This window comes from Perca flavescens, chromosome 2 (genome assembly GCF_004354835.1).
Source record: "Perca flavescens isolate YP-PL-M2 chromosome 2, PFLA_1.0, whole genome shotgun sequence".
NCBI lineage: Eukaryota > Metazoa > Chordata > Actinopteri > Perciformes > Percidae > Perca > Perca flavescens.
In genome coordinates this window covers 29,985,829-30,011,537 of record NC_041332.1, presented here as the reverse complement: position 1 = coordinate 30,011,537, position 25,709 = coordinate 29,985,829, and the positions used below count along the sequence as shown (strand labels likewise).

Sequence of the window (25,709 nt, the reverse complement as noted above, 5' to 3'; positions counted from 1 at the left end):
CCCAAACTGATGGTGTGGAGAGGTGAAAGAGGTAAGGTTACCAGACCTCTGTAGCCCTCTCGTCATCTCTGCTTTAGACTAGGGGCTCAAGGCTACATTAGCTGCCACTAGCATAACATACCCAAATCTCTAGTTCCACATATTCCCATAATCCAAGGTAATTCTCCCACATACATTACAGTCCAGTTGTCGTGCTTTCCTGAACACCAGAAGGCTGTCAGATCCCACATCATGAAATCCTTTTCAGAAGTTGTCATGCACATTAGATTCACCAAAGTTGAAGTTGCTTAAGGCTCCCAGTACTCACATGTGCACTTAATGCTTCATCTCCCCTGATCTTCTCAGGGCCTCCCTTACACCTCCATATAACATCAGCACGCTACAGTGGATAAGAGAAAGTGCTGATTTGGTCCGACTGGCCTGTTTTAATTTGTGATGAGCTTGGGAGAGTGGAACCTCACAGGGCCGTTGGAGAGCCTTGTGGCCAGGTTGGGCTGCTGCTCCATCCTCCTAGCCAGCTGTACCTGCACCTGCTAAGTCAGCGCCGGCTACCCAGTTCACTTTCTTGTTCTCATCACTACTGGGAAGAGTAGAATTTGCAAGCTAAGAATTTACCTTTTTTATGCCCAGGGTGATATGAAAATGTCACTTTTTCTTTGATTAATATTGTTGAAATCGTTCTCTAATGTATACTCATTTTAGGCCAGTTGTCCTCAGACTTTGGCATCTCTAACACATTTCTCTAACACATTTTGCCAGTATGCAAATTAATGTTTCAATACTTGGAAAATATTTTATAACCTCCAATGCTGCCAGGCCAATCTATTTTAGATAATTTGTGGACCCTTAACAAACTGTAAAACACTAAAACTACTATGTTGTAAAACCATTTCTGGAGGGTAGGCACACAAGAGATTGAATTTCACAGTATGTGTTTTTATATCATAGCTGTTACAAAGGATAAATGTGTTGCCTTCACTCATTAAAAAGGATGGAATTATTTAAAATAAAAACTGCTGAAACATCCGTAATGTTGCTTTCCTCCTATATCACCGGTGATCAGATAAAGAATCCAGCAGACTGTTAAAGTGCAGCAGAGACTTGTGGGCATTTTAAGGAATTCATCAAGTCAATATAATGTTACTGTATGCTTATTTTAAACATATCCTAAATTTCACCAAAAAGACGCATAACCGGAATGCTACTGTGCGTGTTAAAAGTAATTGCCGAGATATGGATTCACACATGGGCACCGCTGCCCTGTGGCAGTTATCCGTCGCTATAGTTTAATTTCTTTTTATATACATCTATATTTATTCTGTTTATGCAAATAGAAGAATGCTGCCTATGTCTGTGTTCCTGGGGCTTTTCCATACAAAATGTCCTTAAAGAGATCACTTTCTAAAACAATTTAAGTGTAACTGATGGGGGACAAATCCACAGTCCCTGTTTTGTAAAGAAAAGAACTAATATGAGCATTCAGTAGTCTGACAAATAGAAATGGATATCTTTCAAAGTAACAGGCTTTTTAGTACAAATTGTCCTTTTTTTGCCACTATCTCTCCACTGTTGCTCAGCAAGGAACAAGAAGAGGGAGAATTGTACTAACAAGATTGTAAATGTGGAACATATTTATGTGATTTGTCTAATGTAGACTGCTGAAGGCTCATATTAGTTTCAGTTTTCATTTTGTCCCCCATCTCTTACCTTGAAATTGCTTTAGGAAGGGATCTCTTTACAGCCAGTATTGACACAAGGAATCACGAAAGCATGCCAAACCTCTCTGCTGGGAACCAGTCAGTGGTTCTCTGTTGTGGTTCTCTTAAGGCAGAGACCCACAGGTTTGCACTGATTTCAGTTGCAGACTGATCTCGTGAAGTGGCGTATGTATGACACGCTAATTCATATGCCATTTTTGGCGTGTTATCAAGACGCATACTCGCTTTTTAGCATATTTATCAACGCCGTTTGGCCTCCATTCCCTTATATTACCTTGCGATTGCATGTGAATTGACGCCATAGAGAGTAGTATGAAAGGGCGAAAATCTGTGTAGGGAGGTTGGTCGGGGTGGTGGATGGATAAAACACAGGACTTTCACCCAGGAGACCGGGGATCGTGTCCCGCGTGTCACGTTTCCTGAACTGAACCGTCGCTTTCTTCTTTTCCTAAACCCAACCCCGTTCTTCTTTTCCTAAACCCAACCCGCGTGTCACGTTTCTTAAACCCAACCGTAGCTTTCTTCTTTTACTAAACCCAACTGGTTCTTCTTTTCCTAAACCAAACCCGTCCGCTGTATACGGCGCTCTCAATGTGTACAAATAACACGCCACTTGGCTTTAGAAAGTGGCGTGTATGTTTATGCAAAGTCATGTCATGTTGTCAGTTGAACTTCAGAGTGCTGATTTCAAAGGAGTCTGTTATATAACTGAAAATAAGGTTCCCATGTGCAGTTTTTCTGCCATAGACTTCAAACTCATCCTTATAGATGCTTTCAAATATTTTGCACTTCAGAAAAAATTCTTTTACTTAAAAAGAAAAAGAGCACACGTTCTTTTCTGCTAATACCAATTAGTAACCAGTAATGTCAAATATTTGCTCCCAGCAGTTTCTGCCACAAAAGTAACTCGCTGCTGTGTTGATTTGCTTTGTTTATTGTCACGTGTATTAACATTTGCATTTCTAAGAGCCTTAGCACCTTTTCTAATGAAAAACAGAGTCTTTCATTAAGACGTGCTTTGGTGTGTTTGTAATGTCAAGTAAAGTACAGCCTGCATGTTGATGTGTTAGCTGAGTGTTGTTAGTAAAGCCTGCAAGCCTGAAAGTTGAATTTCTGTCAACTTTATCTCTCAGCCCCAATGACCAGGATGTCTTCACTTGTACTTTGCCCATACCTCTCTCTCTCTTATGTCTGTTAGGTTTCATCTTCCAGTGGCTATTGTGGAAAATCATTTCGCCATATGGTGATTCATTCATAACATCCTGATGCTCTTCATATGTCTGTGAGCACAATACAGGAGAAACACAGATGATATGGCTATTTCAGAGACTGGCTGAATGCTTGGTAACAATCCATTTGTTGTAAGCACATCTCTCCTGCATAACAATTAAGCATCATTGTCACTGAGGGCATCAGAGACAGATGGCATGGCTAATACAGAAGGGAAAAGAGAAACTCTAGATGTTGTGCTGTTTCCTTTTTAAAGAGGATTGTTTACAGCCTGTTGGGGCTGTGGCCTGGTGGTTATGGCATTGTTAGCTGAGTGAGGTGAGTGACAAATTGTAATAATACACATGGCAAGAAATTCCTGGTAAATATCCAGCCCCACTGTATGATTTTGTGTCACATTTTGAGACAAAATTGGCCTTATTATCGTGAAATTGAAGCCTATATTAGCAGCCTCTGCAGTATTCATTACTGAATGGCAAGCCCTGCATCCATTGCCAGAATTGGTTGACTTTAATGGCAAACAAGAGCCTTATCCCCGGATGAGGCCAGAGGCAGCACACTGCAGCCTGGAGGCCAGCGAGAGTGAATCCTGTTGCCAGGCAACAGTTTACAGAGAGGGGGAAGGGGGGGCGGCTAGTAGCAGGGTCCTCCACTGCTGCCCACGCCTCTTCCTGTCCTTCGTCATCGTGGCGTCAGGATTAGATCTGCAACTTGCTTGGCCTTGAATTATTGATTTGATTTCCCCCAAGCATCAACATTTTACTGTGCTGGTCCTACCTGAACCATCGGACATCCGCTGGCACTGACCGCCAGTCTGCTATTTGTAACGGCTCAGGGAGAAGAAAAGAAAACCAATACTTGCAGCAGTACAAGAGTAAAAAATTAATTCCTCTTGATTTTAGCCATAAAAAACTGACCGTCTTAATGCTGCAGTTTCTTTTACGAAATGAGGACTCTTGAGGATATAAGAAGTGAAGAGATTTCTGTACTTGATGGTGTCTATCCTAATTACTTCATGTATTTTATTTTCAAAGGGAGGAAAACCACAAGGTGGCAAGCAGAGTTCTTCAGTCTCATCACTTAAATAGTTCAAGAATTCCTTTTTCTCTTTTTTGGGCTCTCTCTGCAGCCTTGTGTGTTTGGTTGTTGTTGTTCTGTATTTTGGATGCCCGTCTGTGATGGAGCCTTATTTGTTTCCTGAATGTCTAATCTGCCAAGTTCATGCCTTTGGCTACCCACTGAGAACGGGGTCCTTGTTCTGTGTCTGCCTGGCAATCCCAGTGACTGCTGCTGTCCCCGGCCTCTTGTGCACATTAACATACAGCTGTCCCACAGGATGTAGTGAGATAGACACCCGAAAGCTTCAGAGGGAAGCTGGGCACTCCCTCTCCTCTCCCAGATTCAACTCACAGGCAGCAGCCGCAGCAGATGGGCTGTGGAGATTAAACCACTAGGCACATGGCAATCTATTGTGGGCTGCCTATTGTGAAATTTAAAGGTCATCTATTGGGTCAAGGCTGAATTTGTGTGGTGAGGCACTACCTCCCATACATGAACTGTGTTGGTGAAGGTTTTGCTAATGATAGACTTTTTGGCTTGTCAGGAATATTGATCAATAGATGGTGTGCTAAGGGCAAGCAAGAGTCAGAGTGTAGTTTGCAAGCAGTAGCACAGGATGAAATGTTTAGCATCAGCTGCATTATATACATTTTAAAGTACAAGTTTTATGATATTCTATATTCTCCTTTTATTTTCAACTAACCCCATGAAAAGGCAACAACAAACATGTATCCTACCAACAAGTATTGCCTGTGTATCCAAAGCATATTATATATTCCATTAGTTTATTCCTCTGTGCTGTACATCACATTGAAACATCAGTCAGTGCCACACTGTTGCACTGGAGGACATTTTTGTTCATTACGATGAACATGGAAATTTACAGTAAGTTTATTTATAGTCGATCCAACATACACTCATCTTTTTTGACAATAAGAAAAATATAGAATATCACCAATCTAAATCTTCCATTATTTTGATAAACTGCCACCATTTTTTGCTTCAAATATGCCCACCTACTCCATTTAAAACAACCGCACAGATCACTACAGTCCCAGTGGATGAACTGTCATCATGAAACGAGGAGCAACACATTAACTTGAGTTGACTGTAAAGGATAGACATCTGCATCATTTTGACTTGCCTGACATTTAAAATCCTGAATTTCCAGTTGAATTTGACTGAAAGGTCATGAAACATGGCAGGGCAAATAGAAAGTGACTGAAAGTGATAATACACTTTGACTTAAACAACCTTGAGTTTAGCTGAGGGTTCATGAACGGCAAGTGCAACCCATAAATAAATACAGTACTTTGTCAATTTTAAATTCCATGAAATATATATGTCAGCTACTCTGAATAAATTAAATCAACACCCACTAAAATGTCTGCTTCAATAAAGACTTAAAGTGCTGTGTAGATGGGGATGAGGTTTGGATACTCTGGTTGCTGTGCTAGTTATGTTCACTTTGAGCGGTATTGACCCCCAAGTTGTTGTCCCACTATTTTTTGAAATGCAGACCAATGTGGTTTCTTAGCAGAAAACATTGAAGCCTCCCATGCTGTTGCGGTGTGAGAGTAGTGCAGTGTGTGCTGAGGGATGTCTATTTTGGGGAAGTTGTTCCAACCCCACTTCCAATTTACACTCTTGTGCTCATTTCATTGACTGGCCAGTTGGCTGCGTAGGTTCTTTGTTGGTTTAAAGTAAAGGAAAAGAAGTGACAGCATGACATGTCAACTCAACTAGCTCCATATAAAACAAGAAATGACAACCATCCACCCAATACAAGCAGTTCAAAGTTCTGTGGTGGACTGGGTTAAAACAGCTCTTTCAGAGTTTTAAAAAGACCAAAGACCTCTGATTGTGGAGTTATGTTTGAACGTATCACTCAAACATATTTAAAGTTATTCCAGACAACTGTTGCTCTGTCATTCTCATGAGGCATTGTGTTAAGGCATAACAATCCTGATGCTTATAGCAACACTTAACACAATGTCCCTGCTTGCAGTTCGAACCCAGGAGAGACGGCATCATTTAAACAAGGAAGGCGTGTTTACTTTTTGTCATGCCATCTGTTTCTTTGATGCTTGCAGTAGCATTTATAGATGCTGGTTAGCTCCCCCTCAGGCTAGATGTCATTTCAAGGGAGACAGCTCATCAAGATGAATGACAAGTTTTGGAGACTGAAGCAGGACAATTGATGGCTTGAACTAACAATACACTTCCTGCCACAAGGTGAAAATTTGCATTTTGTAGCGTGTTATAGCTTGACCTCTATGTTAAATGGACAGATATTTTCAAGATAATACCACACCCCTGACCTTAAACTGAAAACACTGACCGAGTGATTGTTCTTTGTTTTTTAGGCAATCTGCAGTCCACTTTGAACAACTTACCAAGGGAAAATAGTAGCCTTATTTTCTCAGTCCATTTATTTCTCTCAGAACAGGGACACAAAGAAGCCACAACAGTAATGGAGTGTGTAATCAAACGCCACATACTGTTTTAATTCTAATACTAAAATATCTAAACATTTTACTTTGCAGTTTGTGTGAACAATGAAGCCAACAAACGACATTGTGATAGAAAATAATACTACTGTGAAATATACAGTATGTAACCTTTATTTAATCAGGTAATCTCATTGAAATCAAGCTCTCTTTTGCAAGAGAGACCTAAGTTGATCAGAGAAAAAGAAAAACCGACATCGCCAGACAAACAAAGGCAATATATGCATACAAAGAACATCATAAAAGGACATACAGCATCCGGGACAACCACAGACATCACTAAATGACTTTGAGGTTAAACGTTGAAAATGGCCAGTGGGATGAGACATTCAAGACTTAAAATGCTCTGTTATTGATTCCATTTCTAAGGTGCAAATTAGTGGAATGCAGTCTTCCTAAATGTAGTATTTACTCGAGGGGTAACTAGGGTTACACAGGCCTGAGATTTGGTTTGGTGAGCATTAAAGTTGAGGAGATATACTGAGGCAGCTTTTGCAGGAGAGCTTTATAAACAGATATGTTAAAAGCTCTCTTCTTGTTTCTAGTGAGCCTACTTGTGTGTGTGTGTGTATATAGCACACAGTGATGAATATGATATTTATCTCCTGGCGTGAAACACAAAACACAATGATAAACTGCATCAAGTTATTAGTACCAGCGAACAGCACAGGAATAAATATCTCCATAGTCGAGCACAGACACGATGGTTGACTGAACAATCATTTTCCTGTCCTCAAGACACAAACATGCTTTATTCTGATATAAGTCTTGCGTTTTTATCTTTAGTTGTCGTCTGTGTGATTTGTGTTATTTAAGAAAAACATACAGTTTTCAGAAATTATTGATGGATATGATGCCTGTGACTTAATTGAATTTCAAACAATATTAATCTAATTGTATTTCAAACAATAAAACTTCCATAACAACGTTGGGGGGAAAACCTCGCTCTACCTACAAACCTTCTGGTACAGTACTGTATATCAATATCACCTCATGCCCAAGACTTTCACTCTGCTGCCTAGTATGTGACTATGCATTGTATTTTCTTGTTGCCAGGGCTCTTGGGGGATTTCTTGTATCTATTATGCATGGCATAAAGCACTACACATGAGCAGACAAATCAACAAACTCAAGGCTCCGAAAAAGGTGCTTTTCCAAATGACCCGATATACTCTTCTTGCCTTATTCACTCTCTGCAAGATAGGAAGTAAGAGAGTGGTGTCTTCTGTGTAGTTCGGTGTGTAGGAGTGCTCTGAGTATGTGTCAGACGCTATATGAGTTGGAGGCAGGGAGGAGTAGAAGACTGCAGCACAGTCTGAATCGAATCAGTGACACATAACCACTGCTTTTAGTGTTTGTGCCTCTTTTTTTGAGAGTTAAGCAATCAACAGAAATTTGGAAATACTCACTAAAAGCCTGCTAAAATTCACCTTAATTAATTTATTTTAACAACGGCAATGTTAGTTCATCTTCTAATTTATTAGCATCATATTTAGACAAGTTCTTGTAGCAGAAGTCTTACTTTTAAGGAGTTTTGATGGAATTATGCCAAACTCTGTCCTTTTCACATTGAAATGCATTTTCCTTTTGGCAGCAGCTGGGTTTTTCCTCTGTCCTCCGTCTGGCTCCATGTTGCCCAGCATGGGATATAACGTCTCAGACACTGCATGCTGCCAGACCGATTTCCGTCTCAAGATTCAATTGACAGTGGTCGGGTTGGCTTAGTGGGTAGAGAAGGCGCACATATACTGAGAGGTTTATGCCTCGACGCAGAGGTCCAGGGTTTGAATCCGACCTGTGACGATTTCCTGCATGTCTTCCCTCCCCTTTCTCCTCTTTCTCACGTAGCTGTCCTGTTAAATTAAAGGCGGAAAAGCCCAAAAATAATCTTTAAAAAAAAAGATTCAATGGACATATGGCAACCACCTATATGTTCACCAATTATTACTGCAGACCTAGTTAGTACATTTTTATACTTCTGTTCTGTGCTTTTCCCTGGTGCGGTTTATTAGGTTTGAAGACAAAGCTTTTGCAATAAACTTCCTATTGTAAGGGGCTGTTTATCTCATATGTTTAGTAAAGTTTTCTTATGTTAGCCTTATCTATTGTTGAGCTTCTTTTATGAGTTGACTGATATGTTTCACCATATTTAAAGAGTACTGTAGCAGTAGTGTTTAACCTGCCTATTCTCTTAACTCTTCATTATTACATAGATTGTCTCTTCTGTCTACAACTACTGGTGTGTGTGTGTGTGTGTGTGTGTGTGTGTGTGTGTGTGTGTGTGTGTGTGTGTGTGTGTGTGTGTGTGTGTGTGTGTGTGTGTGTGTGTGTGTGTGTGTGTGTGTGTGTGTGTGTGTGCTCCAAGGTTCACTGCTCCTCTGCCCTTCCTAAAATGAAACATGTATGACCCTTAACCTTTGTCATTCCATCTAGCCTTTTAAACCTTGGGAGACCCATCTCTATCGGCATCACTATCATCCATCTAACCACGCTCTCTAAAGATGGTCTCAGTTTGCTTAGTATTGTGCCTTTACTGTGTTGTAGCATGGCCAGTCTTTTTTCAGAACAATGAGGTCCACTCTTTTCCTCATATACAAATTCCAACCTAGGTGACTTTTCTTAATAAGTCTTATTGCCTCAGCCAAAAAGGCTACTTGATCCTCAGTCCTACCATATTAAACGGTGGTAAATATGATCCCATAGCACAGTACACTTAATGAGCAAAATCACTGCATTACTTATGATCATCTTACTGGTGCATTCTTTCTTCACAAGTAATTTTCAGTTCACCTCAGGCTGTTTTGTTAAGTAATAGCTCCACGTCTTCTGTGTTCACAGTGCATAGCACTATTAAGTGTCTGCATTTGTTAATGTGGAGGGATACACGATACATTTGCCATTTGGGATTGTCTGTACACAATGGCCGATGGTAGCAATAGTAAGCAAATACAGACAAATATTTCCACCTATTCAGGCCATTTGTATTGATGCATTTACCTCTGAGTTTTAATATCATAGAAATATTTGCTACAGATTTTAAATCAAATTTGGTAAACTAATTTATTCATTAAAGCTGCATTTGAATTACGTAATTAAAAAATAGTGGAAGAGTAATTAATTGGCACATTTAATAATAATAATTAAATGTCAAATATGTAATCAACCTGTGCAATTATTCTATCTCTTAATTATGAACAAATACAATTATTTGAAGATGGATTCTTCAAAGCAGCCATAATGTGTAAAGATTCAGCTGCTTCAGCAAAAAATCTCTAAAAACCCACTGTACACTACCTGCTCAGATGACAGACAGACACAGATATCTACTAGCTGGTTAACATAGTGAAGCATTTAGCAGCTGAAGAGCCAGATATTTCCCTCAGGAGTTGGTAAAGACCAAAACCAGGGCTAAAACAGAGTGAATATTGGACTTATATTCGTGCCATTTGTGCCATCAGACATCGCAGTTGATAGCAGTCAAGTCAGGCACTTAAAAAGGTTGCTATCCCCCACTCTGCTGGTGGTCCATCAGAGATAATCATAATCCCAAACACTCTAGACAAGAGCCTTGGCTTTCAAAGCCAGTAGACCTATCTAAACAAGATCAAATGTGCCCTTCATTTTCTGAAAATTGGATTTCTGTGTCAACATGGGAGTCACGTATTTAGCGCTTATCAAAAGGTTGGTTGTTTTTGGTCACTGTCCATTTGTGCCACTTCTCTATTTAACCTGGCTATCAGAGCTGTGTTTTCAACTTAAAGATGAGCAAACTTGAAGATGTTCAACCTGCATTTTTTTCCAATTACCCCATTAGTGAGGCTCACCGGTCAGTAGGATCCACCTTCTCTGATCATTGTCTTTATTGTCCTTTTCTTTCTTGAAATTTGACAGTCTACAAGTTGTTAAAAAGTATCCCTCCATTTATCTTACCAGTGGAGGGGTTACCACCATGCACTCTTCGCTCTTTTGTTCCTCACCGGTTTGTCATGTTGAGAAACACTACAGTCTGTTCTATACTGGAGTTTATGATCTTTTCATCACAGTAAAAATTGTTGATTTTTCAAGGAAACTTTTTGAGGAGCATCATTCCCCTCAAAACTCTATCATTAGTAGTGTCACTGGCATATAACTTTGAACTGTTAAACTTTAAATGCAGAGCGCCGCTTACATCATAAGCTTAGAATAGGGTAAATTATGTGTTTTTGAGTGGGTACTGTACTTGCACACCTCTTAGAAGTGCTAAACATACAGTACACACCACTTTTAATTATACAGAGTATGTGAAGTTCATATAGCAACACTGTAATGTTGTATAACAAGTGACTAAATGCTAACGTTGGCGTGCTACGATGCACACGATGACAATGATAACATACGGATGTTTAGCAGTCATAATGTCATTAGTTTAGTAATAAACTAAAGTTTTGGCAAACTCCAATTTTAACCCGATGATGGCGCTACATGAAAGGTCATGAGATCACAAAAGCGACTACAGTTCATCCTGAGGGGGGCATGAATGTCTCTACAGACATTTTTTTTTAAACATTTTACCCCAAACCACAAATGTCAATCTCATGAGGGCACCAGAGGATCACCAAAGTTTTTAGGTTACATCATCTGAGAACCGTGAATTTCTGTCCAAACTTAGATGGCAATCCATTTGGTAGTTGTTGATATATTACGGGATAAGTGAACATTTTGCCCTGCTGGTGGCGCTAGAAGAAAAGTCTCCAAAGTCATTAGGTTTCATCCACTGGGGATCGTGAATGTCAGCAAAAAATGTCATGACAAGATGGATGGATGGATGGATGGATGGATGGATGGATGGATGGATCAGTATGTAATAAAGTGGCTAATACATACTGATCAATAGAATTGCTTTGCATCTAACAGGTGTGTGTGTGTGTGTGTGTGTGTGTGTGTGTGTGTGTGTGTGTGTGTTAAATAGGATTCTCTGTTGCACTAAGATTAAGGTAAAATCTCCGTTCAGAGGTTACTCAGGCATTTTTTCTTTTGAAATCCATTCTTTAGAACAGCAAACATGCAAATTGCTGCTTTGTTGGAGAGATAAAGGGTTGTATGGGAAGATGGTATTCCAGATGAGATCAGTATCACAAGAGGAGATAAAATACCAAAGGCAGCGTGATGCATGAGTTAAGGTTAAGGCATGCAACCAAGTCACCGTCAGTCACCAAGTCACATGGTTTCCCACCACCTTCTCAAACATATTTAGGGATCTACACATGACAGGCAACACCCAGCAGGCACAATTTGGCTTGGTCTGCTTTATCTGCGATGCAGAATGGTAATTCTGGATGATTAAAGAGGTTTATTCGTTTCTGTGTAAATGTTGATGCCAGCCCCGGCCAAGTTTCACCTGGCTCATCACACACATTTCCGTAACCCTCTTTCATTTCTAAATGAGATATGACTGCTCAGGCTGCATCCAAATGCAAAATCTAGATAGGCCTACGTATTACTGGGAAAGGATTAGAAAGGGCGAAAAATGTTAATCACTCCATTACTTGCCATTAGAGCGTATAGTAAGTAACCCCCCTTGAGGTTACTTATCGTATAGTTTATTATTATTTTTTATTTTTTAGGGAAATTATTTGACTTCAAGAAAATCAATCTTCCTCTACAGAGCCAAACATTGCTTTAAAACTTTGAAACTGTCCTGACTAAATGTGGACTTTTTCTCATTACAGAACTTCATACGCATCATAATACTTGAAACTCTTAAACTTATACCACTTAATATTGACTTTATATTGTACTTCACATTTATCTACTCAAAATTTCAACTCCGCTAGTGCTACTGTCTTCACTGTACAAACGGTGCCTTTTTTTTATTATGGAAGGAAGTGTCATTGATCATATCATTGATGTGGATAAAAGAGGGTGTCAATGTACAGATATAATTGTGCGGATTGTTAAGTACTCTGACACAAACTTGTGATTGTGGGCTATGTAAATAAACTTGGCTTTGGACAAATGAGCAAGCTGTCCAAACTTGCAGGCCAATTTATCCACCATGTTGTAGGTCAAATGTAATGAGGGTCAGTATGAAGGAGGCTGTGGCTCTTGGAGAGGGTCACACTTTTTAGTTTGAAGCTTTTTCTTACAACAGTTTCCAGCAAGCAAGTGCTACTGGGCTGAAGTATGCTTTGCTGATGTCCTGAGGATTTGGGTATGATGCTTGTGATTGGACAACATAACTATTGAGAGCATAATTGAAGTCTTTAAAATGCAATGAAACACACAGTCAGTCATTGATTACTTGGACTTCATTACTTCTTGCACAACAAATTGAACACCTTTTGAGGAACAACTAGCGATGCATTGTCCATCTTAATCCACACCTCTAAAATGTGTCCCAGCAGGACAAGGACAACTGAATGTTGTCCATCTGTTTATTTGTAAAACTATGAATTTGACATGGCCAGTGCACACTTTACTTTGAACACATATATTCATTATTCATTTATTAAAGGTTATGAATTAAGCATTATTTTGGCTTTCTGCATGCGGATTTCTCCTTTTTCCTTAAGCACTCACACCAGACCCCCCTCTCCTCCTCAATAGCGACAGAAACAGAAATGACACATACTAAAGAAAGCTCATTGTGGGACTGGCTCTAGTGGCTGTAATTCTGCACCAAAGCTGAATTTCGGGAAAGAGACTTCAGATACAGTATTAGGGGACCACTAAGGTCTATAGAAAAGCATCCAAAGAGCAACATGTCATGGGAACTTTTAAGCCTTTTAGTGTATGTATGTATACCTGTGTGAATGAGGACAACACTGGCTCCTTGAATTTTGACGTTCTCTCTGTAGCTTTTGTACATGATTTTCATTGTGTTTTCTATTAATTGCTTTCTCTCTACTTGTATACATTTTAAAATGCTGCATCTTAAATTCCTAAATATTTGCCAATAATTGCAAATACTGACCCCTGTTCATTTATTTTCCATGAACACCATTGATGTCACAAGGGAGATGGCCAGTGGCTCCTGCTTTAATTTCTTTTTTGACCTTACCCCTTCAAACTTGAATGTTTTAGTCGCGTGGGTGGCTGCAGAATATGTTAATTCAACTCCATGCAGATGATGCTATTATTATCCTTCGCAGAATGCCATGATCCATGGTTTCCTTATTCATCAAACCTCCCCCACATGCATTGCATCTGTCCAGCCTGGAATGGGGCTCACACTTCAACATTTCAGGAAAATCTATTGAGAGGAGATCCCCTAGTCCTCATTTTTTTTTTTTCACAGAGAGCACAATGACACAGTGCCGTTTAGTGATGCATCACTACCCAAGAAGTATTTGCCTCCTTCAAGTTCGCCACCTCACATTAAACATTTGCTTAAGAAAGCTCCTTTTCTCCTGTAGTGAACATCTGTTGATTTGGAATAGTAGGCCAACTCACGTTCCTATAATCATACTAGACAGGTGTTAGACCTTTTTAGTACCTCTTCTAAGGCTTCTAATCTTCTAATCAGGGACTGAACAGAAATTTTATTAGACATTTTAGTTAATCAATTTAGGGCTGAAAGTAACTTTTATTTACATAATTGGTTAACCTGCTGATTATTTTATCCTGGTTAGTAGAGTATTTGTTTGGTCTAGGAAGTAAAAACTTAACTGCCAAAGTTGACAATAACAGTCCAAAACTCAGGGAAATTTAAATAACTATTATAGAAGACTAAGAAAACAAGCCAATCTTCAAATCATCTTTAAAATAAAAATAATAAACAGTTTTGGGCATTTTTACGATTGATAAATCATTGCAGATTAATTCTGTCCATCGATTTATTGACTGATCATTTCAGCTCTAAATCAATTCATTCTTGGTCAGAATATTAAACACTTTATTCCAAAATGTGAGGATTTTCTTGCTTTTGAAATACCTTTTGGATTGTAAGGGTTCAGTTTATTGCTTAAGAAATGATCAATGTAAAATTAATGAGGAAATTTCTCAATATTTGCAGCCATCATTTTCTCATTCATTTATTAATGGCCTCCTCCAGTATCTTCATACATCCAAGGATGCTCAACTTGTACAAGGCTTGTACGGTATCTGTTGAGACACTGTGCTGAAACCTTGGTATTGATGTGTATTATTTGTGCACAGTCAAATGAGACATTTGCATTTCCCCACAAGCTATCTGCTGCACTGCGATGTAATGAGTGTATTTTGATACATCCTCTGCTGTTCAAATATTAGAGCCATTGTCTGTTGGATCACTGGTACCTGAACAGGTTTGTTTGTTGATAATAACAAAACTCTGCTCTGAGAGAAAAACGTCTTTTTGCGGCTTTATATCGGACCAGCATGATTTTGGTTCTGATAAGCAGAAGGTCAGTTTGGTGGTGGTGGGGGGGGGCAGGCTGTTAATGCTTTACCAACTAGCAGAAGGAGAGCGACAAAGGAGGCCACGGCCTATTCAAAGGCCACAGTGCAACCCCTCTCGCATGCCAAGCATTCCAATGTGTTGTGTAAAGGTTGAGCCAGTAGAGCGCAATGAGAGGGCCCTTCTCATGAGGGCCACCTTAAACACACACAGACAAAGCCCGACCAGCTCTGTCTGATGCACCCTGACGTGCACCGGTTTGGGTGCTTTTCTGTGTGCCTGTCTGTGGTGGAGAAAGTGTGACTAAATCCCAGGATTAGCCAAATCTCTTACACCGGTCATGTCTTCTCAAATGATCATGATTTAAATCTCTTGTTACATTAATTTCAGACTTACTGCATATGATTCACTTTTATTTACTATGGTAATTCACCATGCAACATGGCATCATGACTTTGCGTAAACATATACGCCACTTTCCTAAAGCCAAATGGTGTGTTATCTGTACACATTTTGAGCTTTCCACGTGTATGTCTACGCTGTTGCCACGTGGCGTCTTATCGCAAGAACGTGCCGTACTATCGTACTATAGGAAAAGAAGACGTGACCAACGTCACACACTTAGAAAAACAAACGGTTGAGTTTAGGAAAGAAACATTGGGTAAGGCTTAAAAAAAAAAAGTTAACACAAAAAAAAACGTTATGTAGGTCAATGGCGGCCGAACGGCGTTGATAAACATGCTAAAAAGCGATTATGCGTCTTGATAACACGCAAAAACAGCATACGAATTGGCGTGTCATACTTAGCCACTTTATGAGATCAGTCTGCACAATGCAAAAAGCTGTACGGTTTGCAGTGTCACATCAATTTATTTTTGTGTATAGTCCAAAATAACTCACAAGTTCGAGCTCAAAAATGTGACAGATTTTTTTTACCAGAACTCTCTTGCCAAGTTTTTCTTTTCAGTAACAAGCCCTAGAAAATGTCCTCTGTGCCAGGTCACGTAGTAATTACAGGTGGAAACCAGGAGTGTCTGAAATGCTGGCAGATCTCAATGCTCCATCACCTGTGAATAGAGCCCTTCCCATGATCCTTCATTGTGTCCTGTGTGTCAATGATCTAATGCTGACGTCTTGTGATGTCAAGGGTAACAAAGATGTATAAAACCATTTTCCAAACTGGTATGAACTGGATATCTATACCAGAATTTTTTTTTTATGGCATTCCCAAAAGCTAGCAAACAAATGCTTAAAGTTTAATTTAAACTACACACAAATGCAACTGTTTATAAATGGCAGCTGGTCAGTTTGATGTTGAAATATGTTTCAGTTTGTTGTCTTGCAGCACAGTTGGCAGGGAACACAGTTTAATATTCTCTGTTCTCAATTTGCCCACATTAATCAAACAAAAGGCCTCTGATGAACGTATCCTGTATGGCTAAACAAGATAAATATGTGTAGTACATTAATCTGTGCTAAATGTTATTTTTGTTTAACTAAAGCTGCCATCTTGAGGTTGTGATTTTTTTACAAACTGTAAAACACTGGGCAGGGGCAATCACTCATTACCTGCCATACTGAAATGCAAATATTGGACTGTTCTGTGTGTGTGTGTGTGTGTGTGTGTGTGTGTGTGTGTGTGTGTGTGTGTGTGTGTGTGTGTGTGTGTGTGTGTGTGTGTGTGTGTGTGTGTGTGTGTGTGTGTGTGTGTGTGTGTGAAAATAAGCAGGTGCAGCAAAGGTGGATCCATTCACACGTTGCCTGATAGATTATAATAGCAGACGGTTTGCTTCAGAATTGTTCTTACGCACAGTACTAAAGAAAATATAACGTGACTTTCCACCACTGCATATACTTTACATGTAGGCAAATTTGATATTTGATGCAGAGCGTAAAAATAGAGAGAAGAGCCTTGGGCTGGCTGGGTGGATGGATGGATGGTGTGTTTTTGATTCCGCAACAAGTGGGGGTCCACCTTTATGCAAAAGGACAAGTGTGTACCCCACCCGGTCTGTGTGTGCTGCCTCGTCTTTTTTACGCATATGTCCCTGGTTCCCTGCTCGCGTAGGATGCGCTGCGCACAGTGTTGAATGTTGGACTGCACCATTCCTGCTGTCTCCGCCGGGGAGGCTGTAATCCGATCCTGTTTGGAGGAGCCGTCGTGCAGCCTGTGAGGAGGGAGAGAGCTCTGCTCTGCTGCTCTGACGCTCTCACCTCCACTCCTCCCCCTTTCTGCCGAGTGTCACCCTCTTTCTCCCTCATCTGTTCACTCCCTGCTCGGTGAGGCTGGTCGGCGGCGCACACGCCTCCGGGATCGTCGCATCGCATTGTTCACCCCACCGACCGAGCCCCGTTTAAGTCGGCGTGACGCGGCAGAGCTTTTTTTTCCCCCCCTCTTCTTCTTCTTCTTTTTTTTTTGAATGCCTATACCGGGGAAATCTACCGCATGCACGCCACTCCGGTGACGTGCCCGAGCATGTTCACATGAGAGACGGCGTCGGATTTACCTGAGAGTGCGCTGCCCTCACACTGTCAGTGCTATCTCCCCACTACGCACACAGATTTGGACTTCACCGATTGTCACTGAAGAGGAAAAAGGAAAACACACCGGATTATAAGGATGGGGTTCTACGGCACTTTAAAGATGATTTTCTACAAAGTGAGTAGGCTTTTATGGTTGTATTAACCGCCCGTGTCACCTCCAACACATCCCCGTCTCTTTTTATTTAGTGTTTGACTCGCTTTGTCGCCCTCATTATCTTTGACGCGCCTCTCACGGCAAATTGTGCGGCCACTGCGGAGGATGAACAGCAGTGTAGCAGACCCCCCCCCCCAGAGAAGCCGCTTTAATTGGGCCTATATAGTATGTCAACGCTGCTTTTAAATGTTAAATGCATCCTTTCCTTCATAGTAACTTCAGCAGTGTAAATAAACGCCACCTCACCAATTCAGGGCTAATCGTTGTATTTGTAAAGTGGTTACTGCTGTGGCACTCGTATGACCATTCAAATCTGCAATGCTGGATGAACATATTTTTGTATTTCCGCGTTATACACTATTTCCCGTTTCTGGCTGGCATAGGATCCCATTTTGCATAAGCTTTGGCTCGATGCTCCCTGCACTGTTCATCAACTGTGGTCCTCCCCTCAACATAACCTAGCTGATGATTTAGTTATAACGTATATAATACATATAGATAGAATATCACATCCATATATTTTCTAAAACATGCAGACTTCCACTTTTGTAAATAACTATCAGTTCCATGAACAAAAATAGCCTGTTCCCCCTGCTATCCTCCCCAGTTTGCAGGGTTATTATGATTCTACATTATGCAGCAGTGGTTATCTTGCAGGGACCAAAGTGACTGCTTGAGATGCATGCATGTGATCAGTCTGCTCTTGCCTGTTGGAGCAGCCTATTCCCTGACATTGTGCACACGCCTCAGGCTCCAACCACAGATAATGGGTCACTGTGTCAGACTGCGTGAGGTAGAGAATATCCTCAAGGATGTTGGGTGTATTGTGCTGGATGGCAGCCATGAAATGATGCTCATTTAGTTGGAAATGGGGGGTACAAACAAGAATATGAAAGGGAATCCATTACGCAGAGTGTGTAAAGTAAACAAATTTAATAATCACATATCATTCAAAAATCACACTCCCTTGCAATGGGCGGATTTTTCTGTGTAGCTGTGTGCACTTTGTCTGTGTAGTGGTGTAATTAGGTGAAAATGTAATTCTGAATCAATGGGCAATAGTTTATTTAATTGAACGGTGACCCATTTGTATTCTCATCTATTTTGTGTGTGCGCTCATCCTGAAATATCAGGATTTTGAAGTCAGCCCCTAGAGCTCGAATATTTTCATGCCGCGCTTTGATGGTACAGAAAGACACTGAAACGCCAAGACTGACTTATTTTGGAAGACGTTAAAACCCATTTTCCCCATTTAATAGACCAATCCTACAACTTGCCAATTCTTTCCAATATGGCCAGTTCTCAGATGCATTGCTGCGTCTCAAGTGATTGCTGATTGACATGATGAAACTGTTTTCATGGCTGCTTGAAAAAGTATTTGAAAAATGAGAAAAGATTTTTCAAGTGACTGATGCTGCAGGATGTAGTCTGCGTTGAAATGAATCAACACATTATGTTAGAGTGATTGCTGTCTTTAAAACATCATTAACTCTCTGTGTATCCATCTGTCGTGCTTTTGGCCAGATAGGGAAGGGGAGGCTAAGAGGAAGGAGGGGAGGACTGATTAGTGGTGATTTACAAACACTGCGCGCTTTGGTTACCTTTTTCCCAGGCTGAAACACAAGAAGGGGCTGGTTACATGCTGCTTTTTTTCACGCCTGCATTTAGTTTGAGGTTTTGTACACACACACAAACACACACACACACACACACACACACACACACACACACACACACACACACACACACACACACACACACTCTTAAAGCCAGCCAGTACTCCCCCTTTTCTCTTTCCCACTTTGAAGCACACACAAATTCATGCATACCCACACCCAGGCTCTCCTTGGCTACTGAACTGCCATTGCAGTGAGATCACCGCTTTAAGAACAAGGCAGTTGGGTTTAAGACTTGTGAGGAAAAGATCACAGATCTTTGGTCAGATTACAGTGTAATGTCCAGGGGACACCAAACCTGCAGTACAAGTTGGTGTGCTGGTCATGTACTCATGCCTCTCTAAACTCAGGCTTTGGTTGTTATGTCAGTTGTCTTGGTGCATTGATTCATTCTGTACTCCACATTAAATACTGAGGTAGCCTGTATTGATACCAAATGCAAATTATAGTGATAAACAAAAGACCCACTTCTTGAGGAGAGACGTGTAATCATGCCACTGTAAAGCCAGACAGTATGGAGTCAAATGTCCAGGGCTGTTTTCTTGTGTAAGATCCAATGCTACAATAACATTCCAAAAATGCAGTTGTTTGCCTCAAAAGGGGGGAGAAAAACAGTTCATCTTCAATGTGGTTTCTGCTTTTTAAAAGTCATTATCAGTTTTTACAGTTGCAGGAGATCAGATGGAAGTTCTGGAACAGCAACACATTTTGTTGCAGCACAACAGGCTGGAACTGTAGACAAACTGATCCTAAAAGGAAGTACAAAAAAATCTTATTACCTGATGGAAAAACAGGAAGGAATCATTCTGCACTATGATGTTGGTACTGCTGGTGGGTCCTACATACCTTGTTTTAAGTGAAGTCCAAAACGATTAGATCTCGCTAAGCTTTAATTTAAACATGAAACCGTTTAATTTATCAAGAAACAAGGCCAGACTGTTACATTATATATCTTATTTTGGCAAGACACTTCAGTTCAGTTATTCAGTTAGCTTGTGAAACATGAGGGACCGGCAATGAGATGGTGATCACTTGTGTGTGTGGTGAGAGGCCTTGCCAGAGAGTGGCAGGCATAGGATGAAGAAAATTGGCTCGCCCGGGCTCACACAGGCTCCTTTGTTTGTGCAGTTGGGTAGGTGGTAACAGGGACTCGGTGGTGTGTACACATGCAGGTGATAGAAAGAAATAAAGAACTGACTTGCACTGTTTTTGTTTCTCAAGTATCAGTATGAAAACGTCAGTGCCAAAGAATGCACCCTCTATCCTCCCTTTTGTACTTTGTGGTTATATTGTGTGCATGAACATGGTGTACACTTGGAGTTTTGTTTGTGAATGTGCGAGTGCCTCTGGATATTATGGGGTGTCTGGTTGCTCAAGGATTTCCAACATGGAACATTATCAAAATAAAGCACAGCATTGTTAAACATGCTTTCGATCGAGCTATCTCATAATGTTGCGCTGCCTCAACCACAGATAGGTCATTACCTCTCTGCTTTGTTATGGAACATGTTAATACTTGGAATCTTGAGCCTATGCATTAAAGTTTAATTTCCTATTTGCATAAAGCTGTTGCAAGACTGTGGTGGGTGTCTGTATTTTAATATGCTGGATTTCAGACATGATGTTAACAAAGTCTGACTTGCAAAAGCAATTTTCAGCTTGCACCCGTTTTTATAAACGTCCGTTTCCTTTTTTAAATTTGCGTTTCAAGAATTGGCTTCTCAATCAAAAAGTAAAGTGGCTTAGATTCTGTTTTTGAAAGAAAGTTATGAGAAAGGAAAGAAACAATGATGGATTATACAACACATGCTAGAACTGCCCCCTCCAACCAAATTCTATATGGTGTACATTTGTATTTACTTCTCAGAAGAATGTAGTGTAATCATTAGGTTTTGTGTTTTAAAATTCAGTGTCCACCAGTGTTATGCTCTGTTGGTTTCTCATGTTTTTCTTCTTTCTTTTTCAGATGAAAAGAAAGTTGGACCATGGCCCCGAGGTCCGATCTTTCCCTTCAGGAAAAAAGCCCTGTAAAGGCCCTGAGTATCCAAGGTAAAGCAACCTAGATTTCACCCCTAAGACCTCCCAACAGAGACACCCCTTCTCCCATATTTCCTTGCAGTGTCCTGCATTTGTTTCCTACCTTAAGTAGAAATGACATTTTAAAGAGGCATATCTCCTTAATTTAGTGCTATACACATTAATGATGCTACCATGAAAAGAAATAATAAAAGAGGTATGAACAAAGAAGCTATGTGTCTTCAAACAGAATAATGCTTCACATCATATTGTATATCCAGCATCCAGCCAGCAGCCCCAGATGTTTCTCTAACCCTCAATATTTAATGCACGTGTTCACATGTAGCCACATTAAAATTCAGACTGAATACAGCCACTTGACTTTAAATGTTGCCATGTAGCTGGCTCCGTCTCAGCTTCCCCTCCCATTAAAAATGAATCCATAATGAAATGGACCCCCAGCTTTCCATTTTGCTGTCAGCAAGCAGAATCTGGGGTATTGAGGGTGCCTACTGGATGGTTTCTCCCACTGCCCTTACGTTACAAGGGCACATGGGTGCCCTTTGAAGTCCTGTGCTGCTTTTCACATCCAAGTTCTTACAACAGGAGAATCTGGACTCCGACAGAAATCTGTAGGATTGTGCATACTGTGAAGGAAAAAAATATATATCCTGGTACTTTCAGGCCAATATTTTGTATTAATATGCACTGTGCCTGTCAAATAAAAATAAAATAAATGTACTAAAGTTTTTTGGGATTTCGCCATAGTGCACGTCAGATTTGCTTCTCCTTCTGTAACCAACAGGATAGCATTCAGTTTGAAACTAGTAAACGTGTGATTAGGACATAATGATATCCTTGTTGTTCTGAAACCACAATGTTTTGGTCAAGTATGAATTTACGGTTGTAAATTTAGCTTTCTTTGCTAGAACTGTACAACAAAACAGTATTTTTTTTTTTTTTTTTTACACAGCTCAGAAGTCATTTCTATTCTTCAGTTCCAACAGCAGCTGTATTATTGTTACATAATCTCATAATAAACAAGATTTTACCTTTTTATTATAACAACACCTCTTTTCAGTAAATTAGCATAATTTAAGAATACATTTTTTTTTTATTTGCCTAGCAGAATGCACTTCCTTTAAGCTTTCTTAAACTGAAGGACAATCATCAGATCTCGCTAAGCTTTAATTTAGTTTTTTGTATACCTCTATTGCTAAATCAAAGATTGGCAAAATTGCTTTTAGTGCAGCTTTAAATATTTAACTTAGCATTATTTGCTGTTGCAGGGACCCATGGGCCATCTTTTATGTTTTTGTCCACTACAAAATAATTTCTGGTTGACAAATCTACAAAGGTTGCAGCAAAATGAATCTGTGAAAAACAAAAAATGCCCTCCTATCGAGTTTATTGTTCTCATTAAAAGTGTATCCTTTAAATGTCTGTAATGTATTCCTAATGTTTCTATATTTTTGTGATACTTCTTGTGGAAAGCAGTGCTTTTATGTCCTCTCTCTAATGTCTGTTGGTCAATCGTCTGTGAAGATGTCTTATTATTATTATTATTATTATTATTGTTATTATTATTGTTATTATTATTGTTAGCAGCTTCTAAGGGTTTCTTTTTCCTTAAATTGCAGCCCGACAGGAATTGTCCCATGTCCAGCCACACCCACCACATTTGGCCACATCAGAACAGCCAATGGTCAGGGGCAGCAGAGACGGCGCATCACCTCAATCCAGCCACCCACGGGTCTCCAAGAATGGCTCCGAACATTTCAGGTGAGCACAGCGGAGTTTTCTTCTTCGTCCCTTTTTTTTTTTTTTTTTCCCCCACGGGCAACTCCGAGCCCCTTGAGCAAAAGCTCATCAAAAAGCAGATGTTGTGCCCAATCAATGTTCACTTAGTCTAAGAGATAATTGCTGCCTTGTTGTTCTGGCCCACCACATTACCAAAGCCACTGTAGCGTGGAATTGGAATTAGCCGTACCTGTTCAGACTTTAAAGCAGAGTTACGTTTCTACTGTAGACTTATAGTCTGTACTAAAAGTTGAACACATGTTGTCTTCTATTGTCCTCTGATATTAAGACGTTAAAGTCACTGCAGTATAATCTAAGCCTACGGTTACCTTGTTGTGTATCTTTACTGCATTATCCAGGGACAATAATGCAGATTTTGGATCTTTTAAGAGGTAATTTTGTGTCCATGATGAGCAAGAATAGACAACGTTATTTGTATCTTGTTTCGACCACTTCAGTGATTACGGTCAGTGTCTGTAGAGAACATAGACCGATAAAGACCTAAAATATAATACTGTATTTATAGTTTACCCTATTTCTATATTAATCTTTCTATATTATCATCGTCTGTACAGATGCAACATAATGGAGTCATTTCTTTCATCTTAGACTTCAGCTCTAGTGATTCCAGACTTCATGGAAAATAGGATGTCATTTAAACATATTAGCCTTGATGGGGTCTCTATGATTTCCTATAGAATAGGTTGCCATGGACTTCATTACCTTAGAGAGCTTAAACTCATTATGTTTGAATAGCTGGGCGAACCTGTGACACCTCAGTGTTTATTTTACGTATATTACTCTTCAAGCCTGACCTGCTGCAGTCTACGGTCTTTAATTTGACAGTTCAGGCTGCAGGCAGCTAAACCTCAAACTTACATTCTATACATTCCCCAGTCCAGTCCTAGCCTGTTGCCGCTATTGGAGGGAAACTACACGGCAGCATACTATTAGCTAGAAAGACTGTTTTCACAAAAAATACGTCGAAACTTTTTTGATTTCTTATTTTGGGGTTTTGCACTCTAAAAGACAAACACAAGGACACGCATGGTTTAGATAACATTTTGGAGAATACGCTTATTCACACTTTTGGTGGAAGTTAGATGAGAAGATTGATGCCACTCATGTCTCAGGAGGTCTCTGAACCCCCTGATTATCTCCAGAACCAGCACCTCTGGCTAAAGCTTTTAGCTGCCAAATTACAGGTGGTTTGAGTGTGCCAGATTTTCCTTCCTGCCTTGTAGCTTGTAATCATTGTTAGATTTCATCGCTCCACAGAGAAAAACAGCTACAGCTGTTGAGTCCAACATACGGTGCAGTGCTAGTCATCAGCCAGCGTTAAACAACTGAATGTTCAAGCAGAAGAAATAACCCCACAGAGTTCTAATAATGTTGTTGATAGAGTGTGGTTCCTGATGTTCAAATTTTCCTCTGTGTTGGCTGCTAGAAATAGGCAGGTGCCTCGAGCAACTCTGCGCTGCTGTGGAAGGCACGTAGGGAACATTAACGTGTTATAGACACCTTGCACAAGGCAGTGCGTTTCCAAGGCGCTCCAATCAACGTAAAATAAGAGCATACGCAAGCACACTTAGGCGGCTAGTTTGACACCGATAAATTGGCACAATCAGGCCATAACGCCCCACTGCTATGTTTTTCAGTTAACACTCACTATTTACAGCTGTGTCGGGTGTGGCAATCCAAATTAATATTCTGCTAACAGAGTTCACTAGTATATCACCACCTGTGATAGCCAAACCTATTTTTCCCTTTATTTTGAGAACCTCTAGAGAGGACAGTACAAAGAGAACACAGAGTAAAGACTGCAGTGAAATAGAAAGCAATAAAAGCCAATTGCATACATCGCTGTACAAGTCAGTCCCTATAATGTTGTACTGCAGAAAGTGTATTAGTACATGATTTGGTACATAAAAAAGAAATTGCAGAGTCACTAAACACAACTAGATACAAGAGGAATTATAGGAATGTTACGCTGTGTTTGAAATTGCAAAGTAAGTGAACATGGTGCTCCTGAAAAGCAAGCAGCGAATAAATAACCGTGCAACTGGAAACTTTAACGTTTTGAAAAAGAACATTATGTTTAGCCGTGATAAAGGTCAGAAGCATCTTAACATGGCTGACGACCCTTGCAGCTCAGTATTTTTTTTAATGGCTACACCTTTTCCCCATTGGCACCAGCTGTGCATTGAGACTTGCAGTTGAATTTTTTTAATAATATGAAGTGTAGCTTTACTTCCAATCTAGGTTTAGTCACTTTAGACAGAAGGGTCTGCTAAATGAATGTAATGTAGAGGATGCCATTTTTGTTAAACCAGTTCCTCTGTGTTCCAGAGCTGGACTGGCCCAGAGAAGCTGCTGGCGCTGGATGAGTTGATAGACAGCTGTGAGCCCACACAAGTCAAGCATATGATGCAGGTGATCGAGCCGCAGTTTCAGCGAGACTTTATCTCCCTGCTGCCCAAAGAGGTGAGTTCCTGAATCCCCCTTTTTCTGTTATCAGTACACAACTTCATCTCTAGTCCTTCTCCTCATGTTCCTCTTCCGTCTGACCTGAACTCCCATGGGAATCCCTTGTAATAGACATTGTTTTGTGAATGTGACAGAGACGAGGCTTCCTTTCCAGCCGTA

General features: G+C 40.3%; 1 protein-coding gene across 3 annotated transcripts in view; it reads left to right on the top strand.

Moving 5' to 3' along the window:
• fbxw7 (F-box and WD repeat domain containing 7) overlaps positions 1–25,709 on the top strand; it is an 80,239-nt gene that overhangs the window by 38,708 nt on the left and 15,822 nt on the right. For 2 of the 3 annotated variants that reach the window (XM_028594417.1, XM_028594425.1), the window contains exons 2-4: positions 21,214–21,296; positions 22,904–23,045; positions 25,413–25,547. In XM_028594417.1, coding sequence (XP_028450218.1) covers positions 21,214–21,296; positions 22,904–23,045; positions 25,413–25,547 — 360 coding nt within the window. Of the gene's footprint in view, positions 1–16,983; positions 17,533–21,213; positions 21,297–22,903; positions 23,046–25,412; positions 25,548–25,709 lie in introns of those variants that run through there. The other variant, XM_028594434.1, reaches the window with a different exon arrangement.